Source organism: Lytechinus pictus, chromosome 7 (assembly GCF_037042905.1).
Source record: "Lytechinus pictus isolate F3 Inbred chromosome 7, Lp3.0, whole genome shotgun sequence".
NCBI lineage: Eukaryota > Metazoa > Echinodermata > Echinoidea > Temnopleuroida > Toxopneustidae > Lytechinus > Lytechinus pictus.
Genome location: NC_087251.1, coordinates 34,713,123 through 34,740,410, shown reverse-complemented (window position 1 = coordinate 34,740,410; position 27,288 = coordinate 34,713,123). Strand labels below are relative to the sequence as shown.

Below are 27,288 nucleotides of genomic sequence, written 5' to 3'. Positions count from 1 at the left end.
GCTTTATATTGGTTCGACTAGCTCGTGATCGTGACATTCAAAGTTGTCCTACACACAAGTAATACTGCGTTAGACAAAATGGAGATGAAACATGTCTGTCTTCTTTTGATGTTCGTTAGTTCAGCTGTTGCTGTCAAACATGGAATGAACAGGCCAATGGCAGGGGGTCTTTTCGACCCTCCTGACATGACTTCGGTCCCGCAAGAAGTTGTGGAGAATGCGCTGATGAAATTTGAAAGTGTGAGAGATCGTCTGGAATCGAGATATGGTTACAGTTTGACCAAACCTTCAGTGACGCAAGTAAAATATCAGGTAGATACAGCTGTTTCCCTATTTCGATTATGAAGTACAAAATATAGTCCTAGCTCTTTTGGTCTGTCTGCAGTTAAAAACTATAGTATGGCAAGACTTGGATATATGTCTCTTCCACTAAAATAAAAGAAAATATATGCAAACATGGCAGGGGTTATAAAGTCATATCTGACATAATTATATCCGAGAGATTTAGGAAGGAAAAGTTAAATATACATACCAAAATATGTGGTTTTATTTAGTCAATATATCATGCAGTTACACAGTTATTATTATCATGATTATTATTACTAAATTATTATTTTTATATTCACTGGCAGATCGATCCAGGGGGAGGGGGACATTCGTCCTGTGCCCCCCTTGACTTGAGAAGCATATAGAATTTTTTTAAATGTAATTATATGCCCTTCTTTAGTGTGCCCCCCCTCCTTTGGAAGTCATATCATATATGTTTGATGGGAGTACATGTATGTCGTTCATATACAAGTGAGGACTTTTTTTTTGGAAAATCCTAGATCCGCAGTCTCTGATAATATTTATCATTATTATTAAATTGTTGTTGGTATCATTAAATGAATATTAGTAATATGGTGCACATTTACACGACCAGTCAAGTGAGTCCACTAGCTACAGCTACACGTACGTTGTAACTGAAAAACCCTCTTAGGTTAACGAAATCCTTCATTAATCCAATAGCTCTTTACCATCAATGTTCACTAATTGCACTCTTGCTTGGTGGCAGCGGTGGAATGATGATAAAAGATGACAGAGACTCAAACTCTCCCGCTTTCGGGAGGAAATCTCTCACCAACGGCCAATTTTCGCAAAATCTCCCATTCTCCCGCTTGAGATTTAATATCTCGCGCCGAGGTCTTGTGTCTCCCGCTTAAGTTTTATTTTCTCCTGCCCAAACACCTTTAAAAAAATTTAATATCCAAGCCGATATTCAAGTTAAGTAGAGCGACAACGCTGCACGCGATCTCGTAAATGTAGCAGGTGCGCGCTAGCTAGATAGCATCATCCCTCATAGGCCCTTCTACATTACATACCCCAAAATGTATGGTTTTGTAGATGCTTATCAATGTCATATGCATGCATGAATAATGATATATGAAAAGAAGTGCCATCATATATTTAAAAAAAAATAGCCAGATAGCACGAGAGAGCATCCAGAACCCAAAAGCTGGACCCCGGCCGCAAGGGACATCACGCTTCATGCTCGTGATGTGGGCCTCGCTCATATCAAGTTGGAGTCTCCAGTTTGCTAGGGGATCCAGGTGGGAGAATCTCCGGATCAGAAGGTGCTTGGGGTTGGAGTCTGTGTTTTTGTGGATCCTTGTCAAATGTTTAGCTGAAATCTACCATGTGTTGGTCATTATTTTGGAAGAGCCGTGGTGTAGTGGTTCTGACTCTCGCCTTGTAAACAGAGGGTCGTGTGTCCGAATCCCACCGCGGTCTAGCGTCCTTTGGCAAGGCGTTAATCCACACTTTGCCACTCTCGACCCAGGTGCTAAATGGGTACCCGGTAGGATGCGAAAGATATTGTATGTTTGAATTTGCCAGCGCCATAATGAGGCTGCGATGAATGCAAGGAATGCTCCCCAGGGAGTGGAAATTGTGCACTTTTCGTGCGGGATTGAAATGAATCCAATGACCGGGGTAGTAATATGCTGTAAAGCGCTTTGAGCTGTTCTGGGAAAAGCACTATACTGTATGTTATATATAGAGTATAGTGCTTTTCCCAGAACAGCTCAATATATATACTATATATACATATATATTGGCTATTATTATCAATATTATTATTATTATTATTTTACTCAACAGAAATGCCTTGGACTATACTATACGCCTCAGGCGTGTCTTACAACTGTTCTTAAACTACCATACCTGGGTAGGTTTTGAAATTATCATCCAAAAATAAATAACTAGCTGTTTCTCCTTTAGTATGCTCAAAAATGAAATCATTTCTTTTGTCCAGTTATTGATCGATTGATTGATTGAATGGCTTATTTATTTTAAATATTCACTGAAAATAGCAGCCAAAGGCTGAATTACATTCAGTTTACAAATGGTATATACAGACATATAAAAAAAATATTCAACTTATAATAAAATAGGCAAATATATCAAAATGAAATTGTTCTACAAAATAAAGTATATGAAATTTATTGTAATACCCAGCATATCAGAAGAAAGCCTCAGAGGTAGAATAAAGTACATGTAGTGAGAACATGTTAAAAGGAAAGACAGAATGAAATAAGAGGAAGAGAGAGAGACAGGAACAAAGTAAAAGAGGTTGGGTATTTAACAAAGATGGAAAAACAATTATCGGAATTAGTAATTATAATGCAACAAATGGAGAATTGAGGAAGGAACAAATTATATTGGGATACATGTTTCTAAGTTATAGTGCAACTAAAGGAATTCAGAGAAGTTCAACAATTGCGAAAAAAATGATATCTTGAATAACATTATTTAGCATTGTTTTGACATTCAAGTGCTGTTTGTATGCAGGAAATAAGTATGAAATTATCCAGGTAGGTATGATTTGTCATAATGAAATAATATTTTGTCATAAAGGAGTATTTGGATTAAAAAAGAAGTACATGAGTAGTTTTATTTAAAATAGCATCTATAAGACAGATGAGTTCTTGAAAATAACTACTTGTATTTACCTATGTATAAATCAAAATAAACAAAATATGAATTTAAATCTATGTTACAATAGAAACATTTGAGAACAGCCCGTGGAAACATTCACTTGGGTGTGTAAATGATTATGAATTATTCAATAGATTTACAAGATATGGGATTGCACTGTCTTTTAATCTGTTTGTCCTGAATCTGAGTAGTGAGTATGGTCTAGAATACCTTGTTGATCGAATATTCGAGTCTCTAATTGGCAAGAGATGGCGGACATGGGATGTTGGCTTCACAAGGTCCTTCGCGAATGAGAGACACAATGCCGTACGTCGATCAGCAAGAGAAGGCAGTTTGAGAACAAAAAGTTCCTTCATATTTCACTTTATTTTAATACTGCCATTATCTTTTGTATTTTGTATATAATCAAACGTATTTCTTGTATTATGTTATGTTGCTAACTTGCTATCTTGTGAAGTATGAAAATAAATTCAAATTCCATTCAATTCAATACTTTGTACGTATATATTTTTTTACTAATGCAATTTATGATACATGTTTATAATTTGAATGATTAACATAATTTTGGTATTGCGGCCACAGACGCGGGATGTTGCAAGCTTTGGATGGATGTGCATCCATGATCCCAGACACAAGTCACATGACTTATAATTTTGTTGTTTGCTCCTTTTGAATCATGATGTCATTGTCTCCTCATCCTGGAGTTCGCACGTACATTGATCCAGGGGGGGGGGGGTTACTGCCATTGATTGAAGAGTGGTCAGCATCCACGATTAAAATAAGTGGAAAATCAATGTCAACTTTATCAAGTCAATATTTACAATTTCACTCTACAGTCTTATTTTGCCGATTGCCATATACTATATTGTCAAGCGCACTAGCAAGTATTGTCAAATGCAGAAAGTGGAAGTCTGTGATATTTTGTCTGCCTGCACTCTCGTATTCATTGTCTTACAGGTCGTGAGAGGCATGATGTACCATGTTACACTCATCGCTGGATCAAGAAGCCCAAAGGACTTCAGCTCTGTCCGACCAGCCGCTGGGAAGGTTAGTAAACATAACACATGTAGGTATAATTGGATTATTGTCCACCAAATTAGCAGGGTCCTGGGAATGATTTTCTGACAGGAGTTCTTGTAATGACTGGCGAATCCAGAATGTTCCAGGCAAGAATTGGGGCATTTTTTATTTAGAGAATTTTGACAAGAAAAAAAAAAGGTCTTGAATCCAATACGAGGGTGAATATGAGGAAATAACTTATTAAAAAAAATATATGGAATAAGATGATTATTCTGAGCTTACTTTAGGAGGAATAAATCGCATTGCAAAACAAAAAGCAAGCCAAAAAAGGAGTTGACCAGCTTTTGGGTATAAATTGCATAAAACAGTATGTTCCTAATACGAAGCAATGGTTTGTTTGAAGTAAATGGTCTTTAGGTGTTCCTGATTGATAATGATAACGTATCAGAATGATGGAAAATATGAATGCACAAAACCAGGATATAAACATTTCTCAGATTACAGATTTAAGATAAGAAGAGATCATCATCAATGGTGATCTCTCAGTTCATGACAGTTTCAATGACCGGAGAAGACTCTACATCAAGAGGCTGTCCTCTTGAGCTATTCATTTCAGTTTTGATAGGAGATAAGAGATTATTACTATGTACAGTACTTGAACCCTTGAATTAAAGGCCATCAAATACCATGGTTATGGATGCCCTGTTGACCAGCCTAGATGACCTTGTCATTTGCCACGAGGTTAGTTACGTCTCTTCCCATTTATGTTGTATATTGAAGTGTTTCCATGAAAAGGTGGCATTATCCTAAAAATATATTTAAAAAAAACATTAGGGTCTGTATATGATTAAATTGTATTATCAGCACCCCTATGTTTATAGATGATGCCTCTTTTCTTGTAAAAGCTATTACTTTTTTTTAATTCTTGAAATGTAGGATTTCATCCAGTGTACCGTCAGAGTTTGGAGCCAGCCTATGATGAATTCTGAGAGGCACCTATCTGTCGAAGCCCAAGAACTCAGAATCACAGATGATTGTCAAGCAGCAGATATGACAGTAAGTGGATATAATCACAGGGGCCGCGGAACGGTTTTCAAAGTTGGGGGGGGGGTGTTACACCCACAAATGTAATAATCGCCCACAAATGTAATAACACTTTACCCACAAATGTAATAACGCCCACAAATGTAATAACACTTTACCCACAAATGTAATAATTTTGATCGCCCACAAATGTAATAATGACTTTACCCACAAATGTAATAAATTTGAAGGGATTTTTGGCGAATCCGTTCTAAACTGAAATCCTATAGTAATACGCTCATATAGCACAAAAGTGCAAAGTCTTTTTTTCCAGACCCGGTTAATAAAGAAAGTATAATATAATCCAAAGTCTTTTCTTCCAGACCCGGTTGTTTCAATAATTATGATATAAGTTCAAAGTCTTTTTTCCAGACCAAGTCGTTTAAAAAATTATAATATAAGTCCAAAGTCTTTTTTTCCAGACCCGGTTGTTTAAAAAATTATAATATAAGTTCAAAGTCTTTTTTTCCAGACCCGGTTGTTTCAAAAATTATAATATAAGTCCAAAGTCTTTTTCCAGACCCGGTTGTTTAAAAAATTATAATATAAGTTCAAAGTCTTTTTTCCAGACCCGGTTGTAAAAAAAAAATTATAATATAATATAAGTCCAAAGTCTTTTTTCCAGACCCGGTTATTTCAAAAATTATAATATAAGTCCAAACTAAGATATGATAATGATATTCCAGTGGAATAAAAATGAGAATCGAGCTTAGTCTTTTTCCAGACCCAGTTAAGTAAAACTGGTGGAATTAGTGTCTTTGTTGTTGTTTTCACTTATACGGCGCATACTGTGAATATATGCGCTAAGGGTTAATTGAGAATCAAGCATAGTCTTTTCTCCAGACCCGGTAACTAAAACTAAAACCCTATAGTAATGTGTTCGTATAGCACAAATGTGCAAAGTCTTTTTTCCAGACCCGGTTAATTCAAAAATTATTATAAGTCCAATGTCTTTTTCCAGACCCGGTAACTAAAACTAAAACCCTATAGTAATGTGTTCGTATAGCACAAATGTGCAAAGTCTTTTTTCCAGACCCGGTTAATTCAAAAATTATTTAAGTCCAATGTCTTTTTTCCAGACCCGGTTGTTTAAAAAATTATACTGTAAGTTCAAAGTCTTTTTTCCAGACCCGGTTGTTTCAAAAATTATAATATAATTTCAAAGTCTTTTTTCCAGATCCGGTTGCTTTAAAAATTATAATATAATTCCAAACTAAAACAACAAAACAAAGACCTATGGTGTAGTCTTTGCTCCAGACTCAGTTATTTCAAAATAGGAAATTATAAGAAACAATAAAAAAAAAATATCAACAAAGACCCCACAATATCATTGATGTAGAATAACGTTGTTATTGTTATCTTGGGTTTTAAGGTGCGTATCATTCAGATATGAACATTTACGCCTATGATTAATTTGTCGTTTTTGTGGTATGCGTTATCACAGGGTTTTAATAGTTTAGAAGATGCTGGGGTTAAGTTTTAAGATTAAAGTTTCGCTTATTTTGTATTTTTTCAGAAAACTGGGTGTGGGGTACAGACAACACTCTAAACCCAAGCATTTTAACTGGGCTTAATTTTGAAATTTGGTCTTATTTTTTTTTTCTCAATATTTCTTTATTTTTTAAATAACTGGGTCTAGACGAAAGACTATGCATAATACTCGTGTTATTCCACAGGAATAAGAATATGACAAAGTCTTGTGTTTTTAAGACTGTTTGAATTGTTTTTTAAATGACTGGGTCTGGAATAAAGACAACGCTCTAAACATGTGCTTTTCTACATGGTCTTAATTTGGAAGATTGTTGGTTCTTAGATTCGTTGTTGGGGTTGGGTTTTATTGCTTTTTTATTCTTGAAATAACTGTGTCTGGAGGAAAGTCTACAATCGATCTTCATGTTATTCCACAGTAATTAGATTATTGGGTATTCGTTTTAGAATATTTGTAAAAACTATTTTGTTTTCTTCAAATAACAACCAAGTCTGGAGAAAGGATGTTTGCTTTACCCATGCATTATTACAATGTTTTGTAAGGGTCTTAGTATTATTTAAAAAAACTGGGTGCGGGGTAAATACATATTTTTACACTCAGTTACACCCAGTAAGGGTGTAACTTTTGAAGATTGGTCTTAGATTTGAACTGTTGAAGTTTTTTTAAATAACCGGGTCTGGAGAAAAGAGTACGTTTTAAAACTCGTGTTATTCCAGAAGAATAAGAATATGATATAGTCTTACGTTAGAAGATTTTTTTTTGGTAATTTTGTTAATGATTAGGTCTGGAATAAAGACAATGCTCTAAACCTCTTTTTAAAACAGGTTCTTAGGTTGAAGGATTGTTTGGTCTTAGATTTGGAATTTTCTTATTATTACTGTTAGCGTTATTTTGAAAAAAAAAACTGGGTCTGGCTGAAAGACTATGCTATATGTCCATGTTATCCAGCATTAATAGGATTATGGGGTCTTTATACTGTTTTTGTTGTTGTTGTATTGTTATTTATAATTTTCGAATAACAGGGTTTGGAGAAAAGACTAAGCTCGATTTTTATTTTTATTCCACTGGAATATCATTATGGTATCTTAGTTTGGACTTATATTTACAATTTTTGAAATAACCGGGTCTGGAAAAAAGACTTTGGACTTATGTTGTAATGTTTGAAACAACCGGGTCTGGAAAAAGACTTTGGACTTATATAATAATTTTTGAAACAACCGGGTCTTGAAAAAAGACTTAATTTAGACTTATGTCATAAATATTTAATTAACCAGGTCTGGAAAAAAGACTTTGCACTTTTGTGCTATATGAACGCATTACTATAAGGATGTAGTTTTTAGTTTTAAGTAACCGGGTGTGGAGAAAGACTACGCTTGATTCTCAATTTACTCTTATATATTCACAAAACGCACCGTGTAAGTTCAAACAACAACAAAGACATTAATTCCATCAGTTTTAATTAACTGGGTCTGGAGAAAAGACTAAGCTCGATTCTCATTTTCATTCCACTGGAATATCATTATCGTATCCTAGTTTGGATTTATTTTATATTTTTTTAAATAACCGTGTCTGGAAAAAAAAAAGACTTTGGACTTATATTATAATTTTTGAAACAACCAGGTCTGGAAAAAAGACTTTAAATCATATTATAATTTTTGAATTAATCGGGTCTGGAAAAAAGACTTTACACTTTTGTGCTATATGAACACATTACTATAGGATTTCAGTTTAGAACGGATTCGCCAAAAATCCCTTCAAATTTATTACACTTGTGGGTAAAGTCATTATTACATTTGTGGGCGATCAAAAATTATTACATTTGTGGGTAAAGTGTTATTACATTTGTGGGCGTTATTACATTCGTGGGTGCAACAGGGGGGGGGGATGACCATGCAAAAATTCACAATCATACTGTCATTTTTACGTTTTTGTACATGGTTTTGGAAAAGAAGTATGGGGGACTGAAGCCCCCCCCCCCCCTTCCGCGGCCCCTGAATCATAACCAATGTTGGTTCTTTGTTGTAAATTTGAAAGAAAAATATCTTTATATTTCAACAGACAGGAATTACTCTCCAGGCTAAGTAGCAGATTTGCAAACTATCAGATTGTATTGTAATTCTGGCGATTAGCTGCATGTATATAGAAAATGCTTGATTTTGATCAATTTTATTTATAGTATTGCTAAAATATATGTTTTCAAATGTAAAAACCCAAAACCGCATCGCTTCTATTAAAGGGGGTTGAAGAGCGCGTATCAGACGCACATGTAGCCATATTACACTATAAATTTTTGCATTGACGGTGTTGATGAGGGGGTTTACATGTCTGTAGGTGGTTCTTGTCATCTTTCTTGTATTTGATATTTTGTTTAGTACATATTTTTCAAGACATTGGCCCTGTTTCTTAAAGACCTGTTACACAAATGCATAATTTCTAAATCAAGTTAATAATCAGCCAGTCAGATCGAATGATTTCAGTTCCTTTAAACTGCTATTACATATGATAACACGTTTGGTGAAACTGGCCCATGATTTAATATTTTTTTACATTTAATATGGTATTTGCTACGTAAGTTTCCGACTGAGACTACATGTCTGAGCAGGTATATCAATCTGATATCTGACTCTTTCAAAGTCCCAAATTTAGTTAAGTTTTCTTTAGAGACAAACGCTGATGCGATGATGCCTTTATTGTCTCTCATATAGAAATACATGGATGCATATCGCGATCAGTTTGACAAGTTCCTGATGAAATTCAAGAGAGGATACAGAAAGAATGATGGCACAAATGGTAAGAAGTCTTCACACATATTCTGCAAAAAAGTATATGAGAGAGAGAGAGGGGGAGGGAGTGGGATAAATGTCAGGGAGAGAGAAAAGGGAGAGTGAGAAAAGATAATGCCTTCTTCAGTCACCTATGGTTGGTGGAGACATGAAAATGTTAATATTTAAGTTATTTTGAATCAGATAGAATAGTAAAAACTTCATGGTTGTTATGTACACGTTCCTGTATTTCACGTTCCTGTCGTAGTAGTAGAAGCAGCCAAATTTTTAATAGAAATAGAAGTAGTAGTAGTAGTAGTAGTAGAAGTAGAAGTAGTTGTAGTACTACATCTACAAATAGCCTATTACCGGTATTAGAACTACTACTTCTACCACAACTGCTGCTGCCGCTGCTGCTACTTCTACTACTACTACTACTACTACTTTTACTACTACTACTACTACTACTACTACTACTACTACTACTACTACTGCTACTGCTACTACTTCTACTTCTACTTTTACTGCTACTACTACTGCTACTACTACTACTTTTACTGGTACTATAGTAGAAGTCATAGTTGTAGAAGCAGCAGTAGTTGCTGTTATACATGTAGCTGTCATAGTTAGTAGTAGTTGTGACCATAGAGCTCTATGTTGTGACAGTAGTAATTGATGATTTTGTGGCACCGCACTGGTACTACTAATATCTGTATAGTAGTAGTTAAAATAAAATTATTAATGTGATAATTTTACTAGCCATGCGTTATCAGATTAACATGTCTTGCATTTCATTCTTCTCCATCTTTACAGAATATGAATACCGCTTCTCAGTGTTTGTTCAGAATATGTTGACTGTGGAGATGTTGAATCAGTTTGAGAAAGGAACAGCAAAGTATGGTCCTACTAAGTTTGCTGATATGACAGGTGAGAATCCTGATGATTGAAATGTTAGATAGGAATGTTGTTGATTAGCCTCTGGTCACACCACCAACTAAACGACTCCAAACCGACAGATGAAGTGGCATTCGGAATAACGTAACTAGCTTTGATCAGTCTGGAATCGGTTTCATTGGTGTGACTGTATATAGCATCAGGGATAAAGTTCGTGCGAGCCGAATGCTTCTACATGTAAATCATGTGCACAAACTCTCGGAGAGAAAACATTATCAATCGTTGGTATGATTCTGCTCAGTGCTCAGATCCTGGTATTAATTCCATCCTTGCCCAAAGTGTGTGTGTGTGTAGGGGGGGGGGGTAGGGGGATTTTAAAGATGTGTTGAAATTTCTACATGTCTTATTGTGTAACTTGATTATAAAGCACTATTAACACTCGATTTCAAGATGTAGTGATCATATCATAGCAAAATGTATATTTCACAAGATAGTAACATCTTTTTTTCTAATGAAAATGCTTGTTCTAATTTTTTTTTTCAAAATTAGCATTTGTAAGTATGAAAAGAAAAAAAGGCAACATATATGTTGAGCCTCATATTTGACTGTTCATATTTCTTCACAGAGTCATAAGTAACTAACAGCCTTTCATGTACTCCATTTCCCGCCTTTGGCCCCAAGAGATAAACATTCTGCAATTTACTTATATTTTCACAGTTGTGTTATACACATTAGTTACTAGAACATCAGTGTGACCCAGTATTCAATGATGCTCACTACTATTCAAATAGAGACTAAATATTGTATTTTCCTGAACTCTTATATATGTCATTTGACAGCAAAAAAAAGTTGATTGATGACCATGGTTATTTGGGGGTGTACTTTTTTAATTAGAATATGAGTTTGGATATGATTTCATGTTTAATCGACAGGATATTCAGGAATTTAAGTTTGCTTTAAAAAAGTCTGTATTGAAGGTTGATATGTAGGTAAATATCTATTAAAAAAATAAAATTGGTTTTAAGTACGTCTTAAGTACTTATGGCTGGCATGGACAAAATGAAAACATTATGTAGGTGTACTTGTTATTTGAGAAGTAATGACATTGTCATGTGATCTCCTCAGTTTTGTATCCCTGTTCAAAATTGTTAATTGTATTAAAGTAATGATAGGAAAGTGAAACTGTTTATAAGTGGTTATTATGACATGTCAGTTATAGTATCAAAATACTAAGAAAATAATCTCTGTCGGTGAAGGTGATTGGCAAACTATCACTTTCAAAGCAAGTTTGGATTTAGCTTTCTTTTCACAGCAAAGGTGAGACAGATACATAGATTGTACCTCTCGCCAAGGAAGTAATATTTTGTCTCTTCACCTGAGTTCATTAGGTGATTTTATATTCCACATCTTGAAACCATTTAGTTCATAGAAAGAAAAGGATATCTCTACAAGAATTTTGGTTTTAAAAAAAATCTTATTAAAAAAAAAGCACTTGAGTTGTTTCTCTTTTTTGTATCGCTAATGCATATAGGTACATGTAAATCGCCTACACATCTTGCTCAGTCAGTGATTATGATGTCACTATGAAATTTTACAGTCACTGCATGTGAAGGATAAGATATGGGGAAAGATCAGGGCTAAAGAGGGGCCATTCCTTTTTTTGTCTTTGTTTACATCCATGTAAACTACCCAAGCATCTTAAACTTGCTCAGATAAAGGTAGTTGTGATGTTATAAACAAATTTCCTTTTGCCAATGCAGAGGATGAGTTCTAAAAGACCCAGTCAGGCTCTTTGAAGACTACTGATATTTACCAAGCAGGCAGCCATCTTCCATGGTCCATTGCCCCAAAAAGTATGACTGGACGACCTTTGGTGGGGTCGCTCCAGTCAAGAACCAATCATTTTTTAGATTATGTACATGAAATTTAATCAACTTTTGCCAATACAGAGGCCGAGTTTCGCAATATCCAGTCCGGCCATCTGAAGACCACTGGGATCACCAAGCAGGCAGCCATTCCTCAGGGTCCAGTACCCCAGGAGTATGACTGGAGGGACCATGGTGCGGTCACTCCGGTCAAGAACCAAGGCCAATGTGGATCCTGCTGGGCATTCTCTGCCATTGGTAACATTGAAGGACAGTGGCAGATCAAGAAAGGACAGCTGATATCATTGTCAGAGCAAGGTGAGGGACATAGTAGAATTCTTTGGCCCGTATTCTGAAGTCAGGTTTAACTTAGACCATGGTCTAACTTTGTGCTAAAATTATGGGAAGCCATGAGTGTCAATTTTTTATTAAATTTTATGTTTCTTATAATTACTGTACTCTTTCCTGCTTCATCGATATTGAAGACAATCATCCATTTATACTTCCTAGACAATTATGAATGATTTGAGAGCCAAATGAGCTGAAATATGATATCTCTATACCGTCATTGATTTATGTAACAATTGGCTATCCATACTTAAACCGCAACTTTAAACCTGACTTCAGAATACGGGCCTTAGGGGCCCTGTAGCATAACACTTAGCAATTGATCATGGGGATGATTATTTTCATTTGATTATGAATACGATCATTCATAAAAATCATCCCCACAATCAATTGCCCCCCTTAATGTTACAAGGCACGGAGCATTCAGGGTTCCCAGTCCATCAGGGAAATTAGGGAAAATAATTTTACTTTTTCCAGTCAATGAAAAATCAGGAAATTTGATTTTACAAATACCTCAAATCAGGGGAAAATGCCTTAAAAGAGGGAAAAAATCAGGGAATTTTGATCGGCCCAAAAGTCGAAAGCACGGTAGTAGGTCAGACTCTGTTATATCTTGTTGCATATCAAAAATACATCTATTGAATCACTGGTTATGGTGGTACTAATTTGTTTTACATTATTGTTTTTATACTGAAAATACATGTAATTCACTGCAACAACTTAGAAACATGCAAAACTTGGAATGGGTTTAAATAATTATCAGGGAATTTAAACTTCATCAGGGAAAAATCAGGGAATTTTGTTTTCTTGAAAAACTGGGAACCCTGGCATTTCACGAAACAAAAGTTCATGTTCATTGTAATGTTTTGTCTAATTTCCAGTTAGGCTATATACATATTTCGTCTAATACTCACTTTGTCTTCCACACTTATATGATAAGACAAATTCTTTATGAATCAAATTTTCATTGGATTAATAAGAATAAGACTAAGTGTGTATGAGAGCAAGAGTAATATAGACCAAATTGCAATAAGACCAAATTGGTAGTAGACCAGATGAGTTTAGCCCATGTGATGTTAGACTGTCTGAGGAGTAGACCAACTGCTTGTAGACCGAGTAAGTTTAAACCAATGCAACTATGTACTTTGTGCGGACATCATCATGCATATAAATCTTTTGTATGTTTTTAATCTCAATATTTATTTTCAGAACTTGTTGATTGTGATAAGGTTGATTTAGGATGTGAAGGAGGGGAGATGAGAGATGCTTATGAAGCTCTCATCAAACTAGGTATGTATTTTATAAACAACTTTTTATGAATTCATATTTTATTATTGTTTGTCAGATTTTGTTTGAACTGTTGCTTGTGCTTCTTTGATACTTTCCTCTGTTTAAAATAAAAAAATTTCAGTGTAATATACAGTGGGTCCCAGAAAAAAGGAAACCGGGATTCCCTTGGGGTTTTTTTAAAAGGCAAATGAATTATGATATCTATTTTACATAATCATATAATTCAATTATTCCTCTTTAATTTGATACCTAATATGGGACAAATACTTAATGCATTAATAATGAGTAAACGAGTTTTGAAATTTCAATGTCAAAATCAGGCTGCTTATTTGACGATTGGCTCATTAGCATTTCTTTTGTATTCTTTGTTAAGATTATCTCACTGATCCCTGAAATTTGAAAGGATTCAGATTCACACAGGAGTTTATGCGCAAGTCGTTTCTCATATGCCTCAGTATTTATTGTTTGTAATCTGCTATGCGTGAACGATTGGCTAAGCTGTTGGTTTCAAATTAGAGATGAGATTCCACCCTTGCCATTAGTAACAAATTTACAGTAAAAAAACATATTTAATGATTGTGAAATCTATCTCTGAAAACGGGTTTCCTTTTTTGTGGGACACACTGTATATATAATATTACTTTCAGTAATATGGCAAATATATTTGAACAGTATTCCAATCGGCAAAACCTTGAAGAGGGCAACGTGCCATATTTACTGCTTTGGCCTCAAATTTAAAAGTAGTGTGCAAAATATACTTTTTATTTAGCTTCTTGAATCCCTTATATAAACCCCTCAAAAAAAGTTGGAAATCTGTGTTTGGCCATTAATTTCTCCCAACTCCCAATTTTACACAATGCATATTTTACATCATTCAAAAGATCATTTAATTCTCTTTAAAGTGATACCATGCTTGTTATGATCATGCCATCACAAAAAGAGCAGGATTCAAAAGTGTTGGATGAGGTCTGAATTGAAAAGCTGCAAAACGAGCAAAAAAAGTTTGGAAATCTGAGTTTGGCCATTAATTTCTCCCAATTTCCAATTTTACACAATGCATATTTGATACCATTCAAAAGATAATTTTATTCTCTTAAAAATGATACAATGCTTGTCATGATCATGCCCTGACGAAAAGAGCAGGATTCAAAAGTGTTGGATGAGGTCTGAATTGAAAAGCTGCAAAACGAGCAGAAATAGTCATGAAGGGTCAATACAGAACATGATTTTTTTGTCTGTGTCAATAGAGATGAAAATCCATACAAATCAAGCCCCTGCTTCTGTAGTGATGGTTCTGTGAGATAACATGGTTTTATTTGAGTCGTGGTTTGAAATACCCATGCATGTTTGTTTGTTTGTTTGTTATGTGTTTGCTTGTGCAGAGGTGTGTTTGATTCCATGTTAATGTTGATGTTAAGGTGCATGAAAATAATTAAAAGAAACCGCTGAGAAACTCACTGAAAAAAGAAAAGTGACTTTCAATATTCTGTCATTTTGCAACTTTTGAATTTTGACCTTGCCCCACATTTCAAGGCACTGCACCTCCATGTGAACGATAATCACATCATGTAGGGTATCATTTTAAAGAAAATTAAATAATCTATTCATTAGTATTAATTACACATTGATATGTACTAAAACCGATGAGGAATCATCGATCAAAGTCAAAAGAAACCGCTGAGAAACTCAATCATCACCACGGAAAAAAGAACAGTGACTTTCAATATTCTGTCATTTTGCAGCTTTTGAAATTTGACCTTGCCCCACATTTCAAGGCACTGCACCTCTATGTGACCCATAATCATATCATGTAGGGTATCTTTTAAAGAGAATTAAATGCTTTATTTAGTAATATTAATTACTTATTGGTATTTACTAAAACCGAGGAGGGATTATTGATCAAAGTCAGGTTTCCAAACTTTTTTTAGGAGTTTAGTTGATAATTATTATCATATCCTACATAGATTAAATCCTGGATAGTAATTGGTTCAAATAGCATCATGTGACCAAATATATTACAACTGTGATGTTGCGTGACGTCAGACCTCAATATATTTTTCACCATACCAATATTCTGACGTCATTATTTCAGAAAATTTGATATTTAGCTAAACTCGAATTTCCGTTCCGCTGAGCGCAGTGGCTTGGGGAAAAGTAGGTCATTCAATGCAAGTAGGCCCTAACCGGACTCTGCAAGATCAGTGCATAGATTTTAGTTCTAAATTATTAAAATTAGGATATAAAACAAATATATCAGGCGTTTCCTCGAAAGCATGGTGGGAATTATTAATCCTCGGTTGGACTGGCAAAACTACTATATTCGCCCCTCGGGAAAAATAGTAATTGCCAGACCAACCTCGGATAAATAATTCAACTATACTTTTTCAAAGCCTGATATATTTGTTCAATATATAATACTTATGTTGGTTTTATCTTAATGTGGAAATTTGATAGAAATAAGAATGAAATGGAAAGCCATATTTGTGGAGGTTTTTTAATCTGTATAACACATGAATTTCTCATGTGATGAACCACATAGAAAGTTTACTTTTATGAGGATTTTGATTTTGTATAAAATTTCAAAATGTGTTTTTGCCTTCATTAGGAGGAGTTATGACAGAAAGAGCATACCCATACCGAGGAGAAAATGAGAAATGCAAGTTCAACGTGTCTAAAGTTGAAGTGAAGATTAATGGCTATGTGAATATCTCCAAGAATGAAACAGGTCAGCAAATAATTTGAAGTAATTCACCTGGGCCGGTATTCAATTTGATACCTTAGCCATAATTTTCAGTGTTTTACTCAGTATTCTGATAAGTAAAAGACTTATCTAGTTTTATTATTCCATTGCCTTTTTTGGCTATTAAAGTATTTTGTGCAGTTTACAAACTACATAATTATGTGCAGTCGTACATCTTTTGCGCAGCTGGATTCATACATTGCCGTCACAGTAACGTCACAATGGTTATTAGCAAGTGTTTTGCTTCAATTTGGCTTAATACAGTCAAATACTTAGAAGTGGTTTGAATTTTGCTTAGCAAGGCAAAATGCTAAGTAAAATACTTACTTCATCAATACTTGTTATTTTTATTAAATACTGGCCCGGAAGTACAACTGCAGAACAATCGTGGACACCACTGGCATTAGTAATGCACATTATAAAGCTTACAAAATGATAATTAACTCTTATAAAAAGGCCATGGCACAGCCCTTTTTTCAATAAATTAAGAAAATGGCAGATTTTAATTTTGTATCCCTGGTTATCGTAGAGTGCATCATTTGTTGTCTTACAAGTCATTTCATGAAACGTTTCCTAGGTCTCAGAGTTGTGTGGTCTAGAGGTTAGAGCTTTTGACTCATAATTGTGAGGTTGTGAGTTTGTATCACTCCTTGGCCATTGTATCCACTTTAATGAAAAGACCATCGTGTAATTTCTGTCATCTTTAAGGTCCACAATTATTACTGATTTACTTAGATGTAAAATGTTCCCTATGTAATTCCAGCTTAGCACTATGCAGCAGAAAGCTATCCTGCTGAGTTCCTACTGGAGTTACCGTAACAGAAACATTATTATGGTATGGACAATCTGGTATAATGTTCAAAATATGAAAGCTCGCCATGATTATTGTTAAGGTTGGTAGAAGTCTAAATATTATTTCCTTCAAAATTTGTATTTTGCAGAGATGGCCGGATGGCTAGCAGCACATGGACCCATCTCCATCAGTATCAATGCCGAGATGATGCAGTTCTACTCAGGAGGAATCGCACATCCTTGGAAGATCTTATGCAATCCCGATGACTTGGATCATGGTGTCCTCATTGTTGGATATGCTGTCAAAGGTAACACTACTTTTGCATTTCATGTGTACAATAAATGGAGTGTATTTTGAAGTCTTAGATAATTGCATATTCTGCACAGCTTTTATTGCATTGTATATTGAATTGAATTGAATAACTGTATTGTCCATAAAGGAAATTCCTTTTTCACTGGTTTACACACATGTAGATACAATGTAAATACACAAAACAAAACAAAAGATGATGAAAACATGAGGAAATAATTCCAACTCGGGTATACTTGGTTCACTAAAAAAATTACAATACACAAGTATTTGAAATACAAGTCAAGGTTAAAGTCTGTTTTTTGTTGTTGATAATTAGCAAAGAGTTGCAAGATGAAGAAAGGTATTTTTACCAGAAAAAATACATTCTGATTTGATTTTGATTGAAAAGAAAGAAATTATAAAAATTGTTGATATGATGGCATACCTGAAGGGAGAGCAGAAGGGCAGATCCTCCCGGCAGGAAGTGATTCCTCCAAAAGCTGTTAGCACTGCAACTGGTAGCCTAGCTTGTCCAGGGTAATATCGGAGTGCCTTGTGCATTTAACAAGGCGGATATGTGTGGTATACAATTACCCCATATCATTATTACCATTACAAGGTTAGAAAAATATGACAAAAGTTAGATTTCATGAGTTTATAACACATCAATATTATAACACATTAATATTTTAATGTTTGCAGATGGAGAACCTTATTGGATTGTAAAGAACAGCTGGGGAGAAGATTGGGGCGAAAAGGTGAGTTTTCTTTTAAGACTTTTACATGTCATTGATTCATCTTATGTCAAACTTAATGGAAAAGACAAGATATGGTGCGAGAAATAAATCTTTGTTGACCTTTGCCTTTTATTAAATGGAAAGTTCACCCGACCAAACGGTTAATTTATAAAAATAGAAAAAAAATACATTAAATTTTGGTGAAGATTTAAATAAATCCATCAAAGATTAAAAAAGGAATTAGAATGTTTTTCATTATTTGTGCGGTCATATAAAAGCAGCATTCTGTATAGCATGAATTTTAAAAAATCAGTGAAATATAATTTTTTCTCAAAAATTTGAAAATGGTTTTAAATGTACCATCAGTATATCAACAAATCATTTTACATCCACTCCTGAAAGAAAAAAAATGTTAGTCACATGATCCATTAAAAAAATGAGATTTTTACATATTATATTAAATTACATATTATATGGGGCAGGTGCTTGCACATGTGACATCACAAAGAAAAAACTTAAAATTATAATAACTTTCTTAATCTTTAATGGATTTTCCTCAAACCTTCACCAATATATTCAATTATTTTTTCTGGTAGTTTGTCAGGATAAACTTTCCCTTTAAGCAGTTAGGAAAGACATTTGAAGTTTTCACCAACGAAGTACATTTTGAAATTTGTTGTATGCAATAACCATGGTAATAATAATAATAATAATAGTGATATTCTATATAGCGCGCACACCGTCCAGAGACGCTCATGGCGCTAGGCCAGCAACAGTTCCTTTAGATAACAAATATTATATACACGTAGATTACAAACAGCTACTTAGCTGAATATTATGCTGAAAGTGCTTTGAACCCATCAGAAAGTGTGCATTGTCAGAATAAGCTATCATTTTTATGTATAAATCTGGTGATATCTCTATAAATGGATATGAAGAAAAATTGGGGGGATGGGTTATCGGCCATCGCTATTATTCAGCAGTTAGGAATATTCCCTTGATATTGGCAGTTATCCCCTACAACATAGGCGGATCCAGCTTTTGGCGAAAGGGGGGGGGGGCGCACTGCCGAGCGGCGCACATATTTTTGCACTTCACCGGCGCCATAAAAGAAAATGTTGAAAAAGGGGTAAAGTCTGACCCTGTCAAATGCTCTTTTCAAAATGTAGGATTTCCAGTCATGCCATTTTGCATGACCACACGCAGATAATATTTCCGGGGGGGGGCAAGACTCGAAAATTTGGTGCACATCTCACATTTGCACATTTTTCATAGTTTTCATGATATGTTAAGGAAAAAAAATTGTTTTTCACAACAGCAGATCGCGAATGTGCCCCCCCCTTCCCCCTTGCTGCGTACGACCATTCACTGAAGTCCACTTAAACATATCTCATTATAACAGAAATATACATCAATTTAGACATATAATCTTTCTAAAACATATATAGAGAGAGATTGAAAAACTTATTAAAGAAAGAAACAAGCAAAAAGTAACACAAATTATGCATGTTATGTGCGATTTCAAAATCTCGTGTATTAACCCTTTTATTGCGATGAGGCCAATACTTTTGTATATTAATAGAGATACAAGTTTTTTTTTATTATATGTATATATATATAAACACAGGGGCGTCGATCCTTTTTTTAAGATTTGGGGGGCAAAATCATGAATCAACTTCCCAAAGGCGCTCGATATCACACAAAACAAACAAACTCACACACACATATGCATATATATTTATATGACTCATGAGATAGAAACACATATCTCACCAACAAATTAATGCGAGCGCGAAGCGCGAGCTGAAATTTTTTAGTATACTGACCTGAAAACAGGAAAAAGGTGCCCGTTTAGGACTGTTTGTAGTAACTCATGATGAGGATACATATCTCACTACACAGATAATGCGAGTGCCGAGGGCGAGCTGAAATTTCTTTATATTCTGACCAGAAAGCTTGATATTCTATATGCATTTTTGGTACCAATGATTAAGATGGGTATAAAAAAAAAACAATAGATGCGAGCGCGAAGCGCGAGCTTAAAATTTTGATATTTCGATCTGAAAAAAAATGACAGTTTAATGGACGTTTGTAATAAAGAACAAGATTATATCCAGCAAAAGATTATTGCAAATCGAAGCGGGAGTTCTTTTGACGTTTAGTCCTGAAAAAAAGACATTCTATTTACCTATTTAATCATGAAAAGTATGGGGTTTTGCTACAGAAATGATGCGAGCGCGAAGCGCGAGCTGAAAATTTTTATATTCCTATCTGAGAAGCGAATAATTTAAGCACGATTTTAAATAAAGAACGAGTTGTGTAGCTCAATCTCAATATTTATTTATTTATTTATTTATTTTATTTATTAAAATATCTTTATACAGGATAACAGGCTCAGATTAACTGTTTTTCAGCCTGGTCCTGTTAACATAAAATAACAATATATACATAATAGATAAAAGAGTAACTTGGGTAATGTACAGTAATGAGTGAATTCAATAACATTTAAAATCAGAATTATCATTAATACAAAATTGTTTTTAGATAAAATACACTACCAGTCACAATTCCCAGACTCAGCACTACCTGCCTCAGCCAGAGAACAATAGAATCAGCATGATCAGTGGACCAAATTCATTGCTCTCCGGCCGAAACAGGCAATAGTGATTCAAAGAATGGTGACTAGCACTGTATTCATTTTTTTTAATTGACGAAATGTGAAAACTATCCTTTAGACAAAACAATAGCTGTGAAATATAAATTAAGATGTATGATATCATTGACATAGTAAATACAAAATTCAACAAAATTTATGAAGAAAATTAAGGATATAATTATCATTGAGCATATCATACTAGACTTAAGTATAAAATTTTACAAAATAAATATCGCCAAGTTAAGTAATGGAAGCTTATTTACTAAGAGTACGAATTATATTACATAAAAATTATTCGTTCCAACATATTTGATATCCCAAATCATTAACACAATTCAAAACGAGAAAAATAAAGTAAAATGGAACAAAAAGCATATAATATTAATTATTGAAATAAAACTTCTTATAAATCAATTTAAATGTTTCGATAGTTTGTGCATTTTGAATATTATGGGGTATGTCGTTCCATCGTTTGGCACCGGAAAATCTGAAAGCTTGTTTGACAATTGAAAGGTGAACAACGGGTGCAACTACGTTAAGGCTATCATTATTTCTTGTATGGTAATTATGTCGGTCACATACCATTTCAATGTCATTACAAAGTTGGGGAGGGGCTAATCCATGTATACATTTAAACATTTGTGTGGCAAGAAAGTATTCTTTTCGTTCATCCATATCAGTCCAGGATAGGTTTTTTACAAGTGTTTTAAGAGAAATATTTTGATCAAAGTTTCCAGTTATGTAACGTGCAGCTCTTTTTTGCAATCTATAAATTTTGCTTTTGTTTTTATCAGTAGTATTTCCCCAAATTATACGACTGGTTGCGTAATTATACACTCCCGGTACTAGCAACGGGTTTTAGCAAAGTTTTGGGCTAAAATATCGAATCATCTTCATAAAACACTATAGTATATAGCTGTCTTAAACTAAAGGCCATAGAGGTGGCACAATGTGGAATGTGTAAAGAAGAAAAGTGACTGACCTTCTTTTTATTAATTTTATTGGAAAATAAGATCAAAATTAAAGGATTTGCTCTACGCTTTTGTATGATTCTGGGATTTTTAAAATAAATTAAAGATTTCATGACATCTGTCATTCTGTGGGCAACTGCCCCGCCCCAGTCCAGTCTGTAAGGGCATGCGATAAGCTTTAATTGTTATGACCATTCAACAATAAAATGTATAACCAGGTGCCGCTGATCATTCTTGACCGGCGCCGATCTAGATTTGGTTGGCAATAGGCCCTTCTTCATTATTCTACCGGCGCATATTTATTGGAACCAAGGGACGCTGATTATTCTTCACCGGCGCCGAGTTAGAACAAGTAGTGCTGATTATTTTTACCGACGTCACGTAAGATTCAGGCAGCGGCAATTCAAAATTGACTGCCGCCGATTTAGAACCAGGAGGCGCCGATTATTCTTGACTGGCGCCGATTTTTAACCAGGTGGTGCTGATTATTCTTGTCCGGCGCCAATTTAGATTTAGGTGGAGCTGATTATCCTTGATCGGTGCCGGTTACGAACTCAGGCAGCGCCGATTTTTCTTTACCGGCGCCGATTTATAACCAGATGGCGCCGTTTATTCTTGCCCGGCGCCGATTTAGATTTAGGTGGAGCTGATTATTCTTGATCGGCACCGGTTAATACTCTGGCAGCGCCGATTTATAACCAGATGGCGCTGATTATTCTTGTCCGGCCCCGATTTAGATTTAGGTGGCGCTGATTATCCTTGATCGGCGCCGGTTAAGAACTCAGGCAGCGTCGATTTTTCTGTACCGGCGCCGATTTATAACCAGATGGCGCCGATTATTTTTATCTGGTGCCGATTTAGATTTAGGTGCATGGCGCAGATTATCCTTGATCGGCGCCGGTTAAGACTCTGGCAGTGCCGATTTTTCTCGACTGGCGCCGATTTATAACCAAATGGCGCTGATTATTCTTGTCCGGCGCTGATTGAGATTAATGTGGCGCTGATTATTCTTGATTGGCGCCAGTTATATGCAGGCAGCGCACTGCTGATTATTTTTAACCGGCGAAGTTGTTGGGAAAAGGGTAGTTAAAAGAAAAGATATGGAAGATGATATGATTGTGCTTTGCTGGGGGATATCTTTCCTTACTGTTGCTAATATTATATCAGTGTATAATTTTTTTAAGCGCCGCCTTTTCTTTTCTTTCCTTTATTTTATTTTTTTCAAGCAGCGCCTTTTCTTTCTTTTACTTTTCTTTTATTTTTTTTGAGCGGCGCCCGGCGCCGCTCAAATATTAGGGGGGGCGCGCGCACCCTGCGCCACCCCCCCTGGATCCGCCACTGTACAAAGTATAATTCAATATTCATTGTATGCAATAACCAAGGTGATATTTTACTATAAATTGCTTTGAACCAGTCCAGAAAATTGTGTTAGTGAAATTGGTATTGTTTTAGCAATAACCTGTGTTTTATCTATGACATATGAAATGATGGTGATTTTATCAAAAGGCGTTTATGTAGCACCATCTATCTAGGAATAATCTGGTTTGAGGCACAATATCATTATTACCTTGACTTTAAGCTTAGTTAGAAAAATTGGTCCTTGTGCTTGGCATTCATTAGCTCAATCACTGTATCTTTTTTGTATTGCGTTTAAAAAAGGAACTATTATTTTCTTATTAATAAATATCCCAACACTTTGATTTTTAAAAATGTTTTTGTATATATATTGTATGTGTGTGTGAACCAGTGAAAAAGAAATTTCCTTCATGGACAATAAAGTTATTCTATTGTATTCCAGTCTAATCCTGTTGAGTTTAATATACAAATTTGCTACTTGTTGCATCTATGAATTAGAGTTTGTGTGTACAAATATGTAAAAAGTTTTAGTTGTATTCTGTATACAAATAATGAATGTGTATACGTGCAATGGGAAGAATATTTTCATGAGATGAAAGATGTAAAGAGTTCCATTCAACGAGGCGTTAGCCGAGTTGAATGGAACTTTTAATCTTTCATCGATTGTAAATATTCTTTCCATTGCACAAATATTTACATTCATTATTTGTTTTATATAACTCATATAAGTTACAAAGTTTTTAAAAATGTAAAAAAGGAATAAAAAAGATAAAGATTAGGTTGGCCTATTTCCAGCAACTCCTTTTCTCTGATAATTGCTAGTCGGTGGATTACACCATGTATAGACAGCTCATCAGCCCTTTGCTTTCATGTTTGTGACGCGCATTGCTTAATGGATCTGAGTCGAGTGCGCACAGTCAGTTTGATCTGCGCTAACTTAATGCGCGCAAACACACACACACACATACACAAAAGGTAAGTAGACATACACATGATTATACTGAGGGAGCGCTAGCTAGCGCGCGTACCGTGCAATGGAAAAAAAAATGCACGGTCACCCTGCAATGGAAAATTACAAAATACACGCAGTAATTTAAAGAATGGACCAAATATTGAACACCTTTCAACCAATCAGATGGCAAGAATCTTCGTTTGAGTTATATAATATACAAATAATGAATGTTTATGAGTGCAATGGACAGAATACTTCATGAGGTGAAAGATGAAATGAACCATTCAACGAGGCGTAGCCGAGTTGAATGGATCATACATTTCATCTTTCACCAAATGAAGTATAGTGTCCATTGCACGAATTATAAGAACATTCATTATTTGGTTTATATGACACCTAAAATAGATTCTTTATCATATGAAATTTATGAATTTCGATGCAAAATATGTTCATTCAGTGCGAGCTCGGTCTGTTGATTGTCGCGTACAGTATGCTGCAGTCTCGGTGCGCGCGTGCAATGGACAAAATCGTATGGATCCAAAATTGCACGGTGAATGGATCCAAAATTGCACGGTTGATGACGTCATTGTAAAATGGGCTGAAAGATCGATATCTAACAACAAATCAAATGACAAGGATCGATCTAGGTGTCATATAATACATACTGTATGCTGATTAAAGTTCTTTCAATGATGATGAATAATAATGAACAGAACGACATGAAATTTCTCTAAAAAAACACACAAATTTTTTAAAATGAATTTGATTTGAGTTTTGTGTGATATCTGCAGACTGGCTTTAACTGTTTCTCTTTCTTCCTCTTTGTTTTTTGTTACAGGGATATTATCTTGTTTACCGTGGCGACGGAACATGTGGGCTGAATCTGGATAATACCTCTTGCATTGTGGACTAGACCTCACTGGATATTGGAATTTCCATGATGTGAAATACATTCCTATCATGCACTTTTAGCTGTAAGACAATTGTAATGGTATAATTGAAAATCTTCAATAATTATTAAGTCTGTAAATTTGAACTTATTTATCAATGAATTACAAGTTCAGGATATTTCACAATATGGCACTAAATCATGGAAGATAAAATGGACCATTGGTAGTCATGGCTGCCATATCCACATAACCACTCCTCCACTCCCCCCTCCCCCAATCCATGGACGATTCAATTACTTCTAGGTGGAGGGGAAAGTTAACTTGGGGTGGGAGAGTTGATCAGGGGCATTAGTGATTGTCCTGGGGTAGATCGATTGTATTAGTAGTGATTGTCCTGAGAGTAGTTGTCCTAGGGGGTGATTTTCCTATGAGAAGTTGTCCTAGGGTGTGATTGTCCTGGGAGTAGTTGTCCTAGGGGGTGATTGTCCTGAGAGTAGTTGTCCTAGGGGGTGATTGTCCTGGGAGTAGTTGTCCTAGGTGAATTATTGTCCTGGGAGAAGTTGTCCTAGGGGGTGATTGTCCTGGGAGTAGTTGTCCTAGGGGAATTATTGTCCTGGGAGAAGTTGTCCTAGGGGGTGATTGTCCTATAGTGGAGTTGTCATGGGGGTAGTTTTCCTGGGGGTAGTTGTGCAGAGGTAGTTGTCCTAGAATCCATTTTCTCATGCAACAGTCTCATGCTGGCAAACCGACCCCAGACCAACCTAAGCTACTATGTTATTTCCTTAGGCAGTGCTGGTTCAGCTAGCCGGATTAGACATAATACTTTGGACATGCTGACCATTGTGCACAAGCAACATGGCCTGCGGAATGATGTTTTGTAAAACCCAGGTGTATCGCCACTGTTAGGCATACCATCGATCGGTTTGGAAGTGGTTTCGTTTGCATGACTGTAACATTGGTATACAGACATATTGAATGTGAAGCTAATTTAATATGTAACATGCCTCTAGATTAACCTCTTGTCTGTAATCTTTAACATATCTTTTAATCCATGGTTTAGCACCTTTTATGAACCAAGGCTTTTTAAATTTGCATCTCGTTCGGTGGATTTCATGAAAAAGCTTCTTTCTGGCACAAATTACAACAATCATCTCGTCACTTCAGTACATTTTTTGCATTATTCATATATATTGTAAACTATATTGATGTCAATGCGACAGTGAGAAAGTACACCAATTTATATCTACATTATAGACATTCTTAAGCTTTTCAACATGCATTATGCTTAGCAAATCATTCTTACAGTTTGCCCCAATTGGCACATATTCTGAACTTCAGTTGAACTTGGCATGTCTTCATGAATATTCATTAGGTGGGCTGTATTGTATTTTATTATATGAAATTAAGTTCATTTAAACTTTTTCTACCAAGAACTAAAACAATTGGATTGACAACTGATTAAGTGCATTAGATATTTATTGCCGCAACTGATTCCATTATAATGGAGACACATTAATAACACATTTATGAAAAAAAAGGAAACAATTATGATTTCATGTAATAACATAAGAAAAAAGGAAAGTGGGGATGTGACATCATCAACCCACCCAATGAATATTCATGACAATGTTCATGTAACTGTTTTCACAAAATATTAATAAACTTTAAAATTCGATAACTTCGGTATTTTGATAAAATTTTCAGCATTCTGCTCTGAATTTTAATCTTTAATTATGTAAATATGAATATTTTCAGCCCGGACCATCCCTTTACATCAAAACAATATCCCAGTATATTGGAGAAACATAGATGCATTACAATGTAAACAAATAGATATTTTTGGTTTTCCGTACTTTTAGCCCAGACTTACATGTAGATCTTGTTAAACTGGGGTACAAAATATGGGTCAATGAGTAAGTCAATAAGTTGATGATGTATTTAGATATTAAGTGCATTTTCTTCATATTTTGTCATAAGTATTTTAAAAATCTACATTGTGTATACATTTTCATAATCTTACCTCACCTAATTTATGTTAGACTTGATTTTATTTTTATATGTTTTGTTGTTGTAATCAATGTCAGGGTTGCAAATATTTTGTTATTTTTATGGTGAAATTTCATATCACTGTTCACAAAATTTTTTTACTAATAAACCATCAATTTGTGATATCAG

The 27,288-nt window shown here is 35.0% G+C and overlaps 1 protein-coding gene across 1 annotated transcript; it reads left to right on the top strand.

The window, feature by feature from the left end:
• LOC129265800 (cathepsin L-like) lies at positions 1-27,288 on the top strand. Its single transcript, XM_064102563.1, has 11 exons — positions 1-312; positions 3,934-4,023; positions 4,933-5,052; positions 9,274-9,358; positions 10,144-10,257; positions 12,174-12,407; positions 13,647-13,727; positions 16,333-16,452; positions 17,409-17,567; positions 18,254-18,309; positions 25,062-27,288. Exons 1-11 carry the CDS (start codon positions 79-81, stop codon positions 25,134-25,136), a joined length of 1,368 nt encoding a protein of 455 aa, XP_063958633.1. The 5' UTR covers positions 1-78; the 3' UTR covers positions 25,137-27,288.

What these genes read in the sequence shown, in the direction of transcription:
- LOC129265800 (XM_064102563.1), top strand. Translation starts at nt 79, where the DNA reads ATGGAGATGAAACATGTCTGTCTTCTTTTGATGTTCGTTAGTTCAGCT. An exon ending in TAAGTTTGCTGATATGACAG is followed by an intron (nt 10,258 to 12,173) that starts GTGAGAATCCTG and finishes TTGCCAATACAG; the next exon opens with AGGCCGAGTTTCGCAATATC. An exon ending in TATCTCCAAGAATGAAACAG is followed by an intron (nt 16,453 to 17,408) that starts GTCAGCAAATAA and finishes TGTATTTTGCAG; the next exon opens with AGATGGCCGGATGGCTAGCA.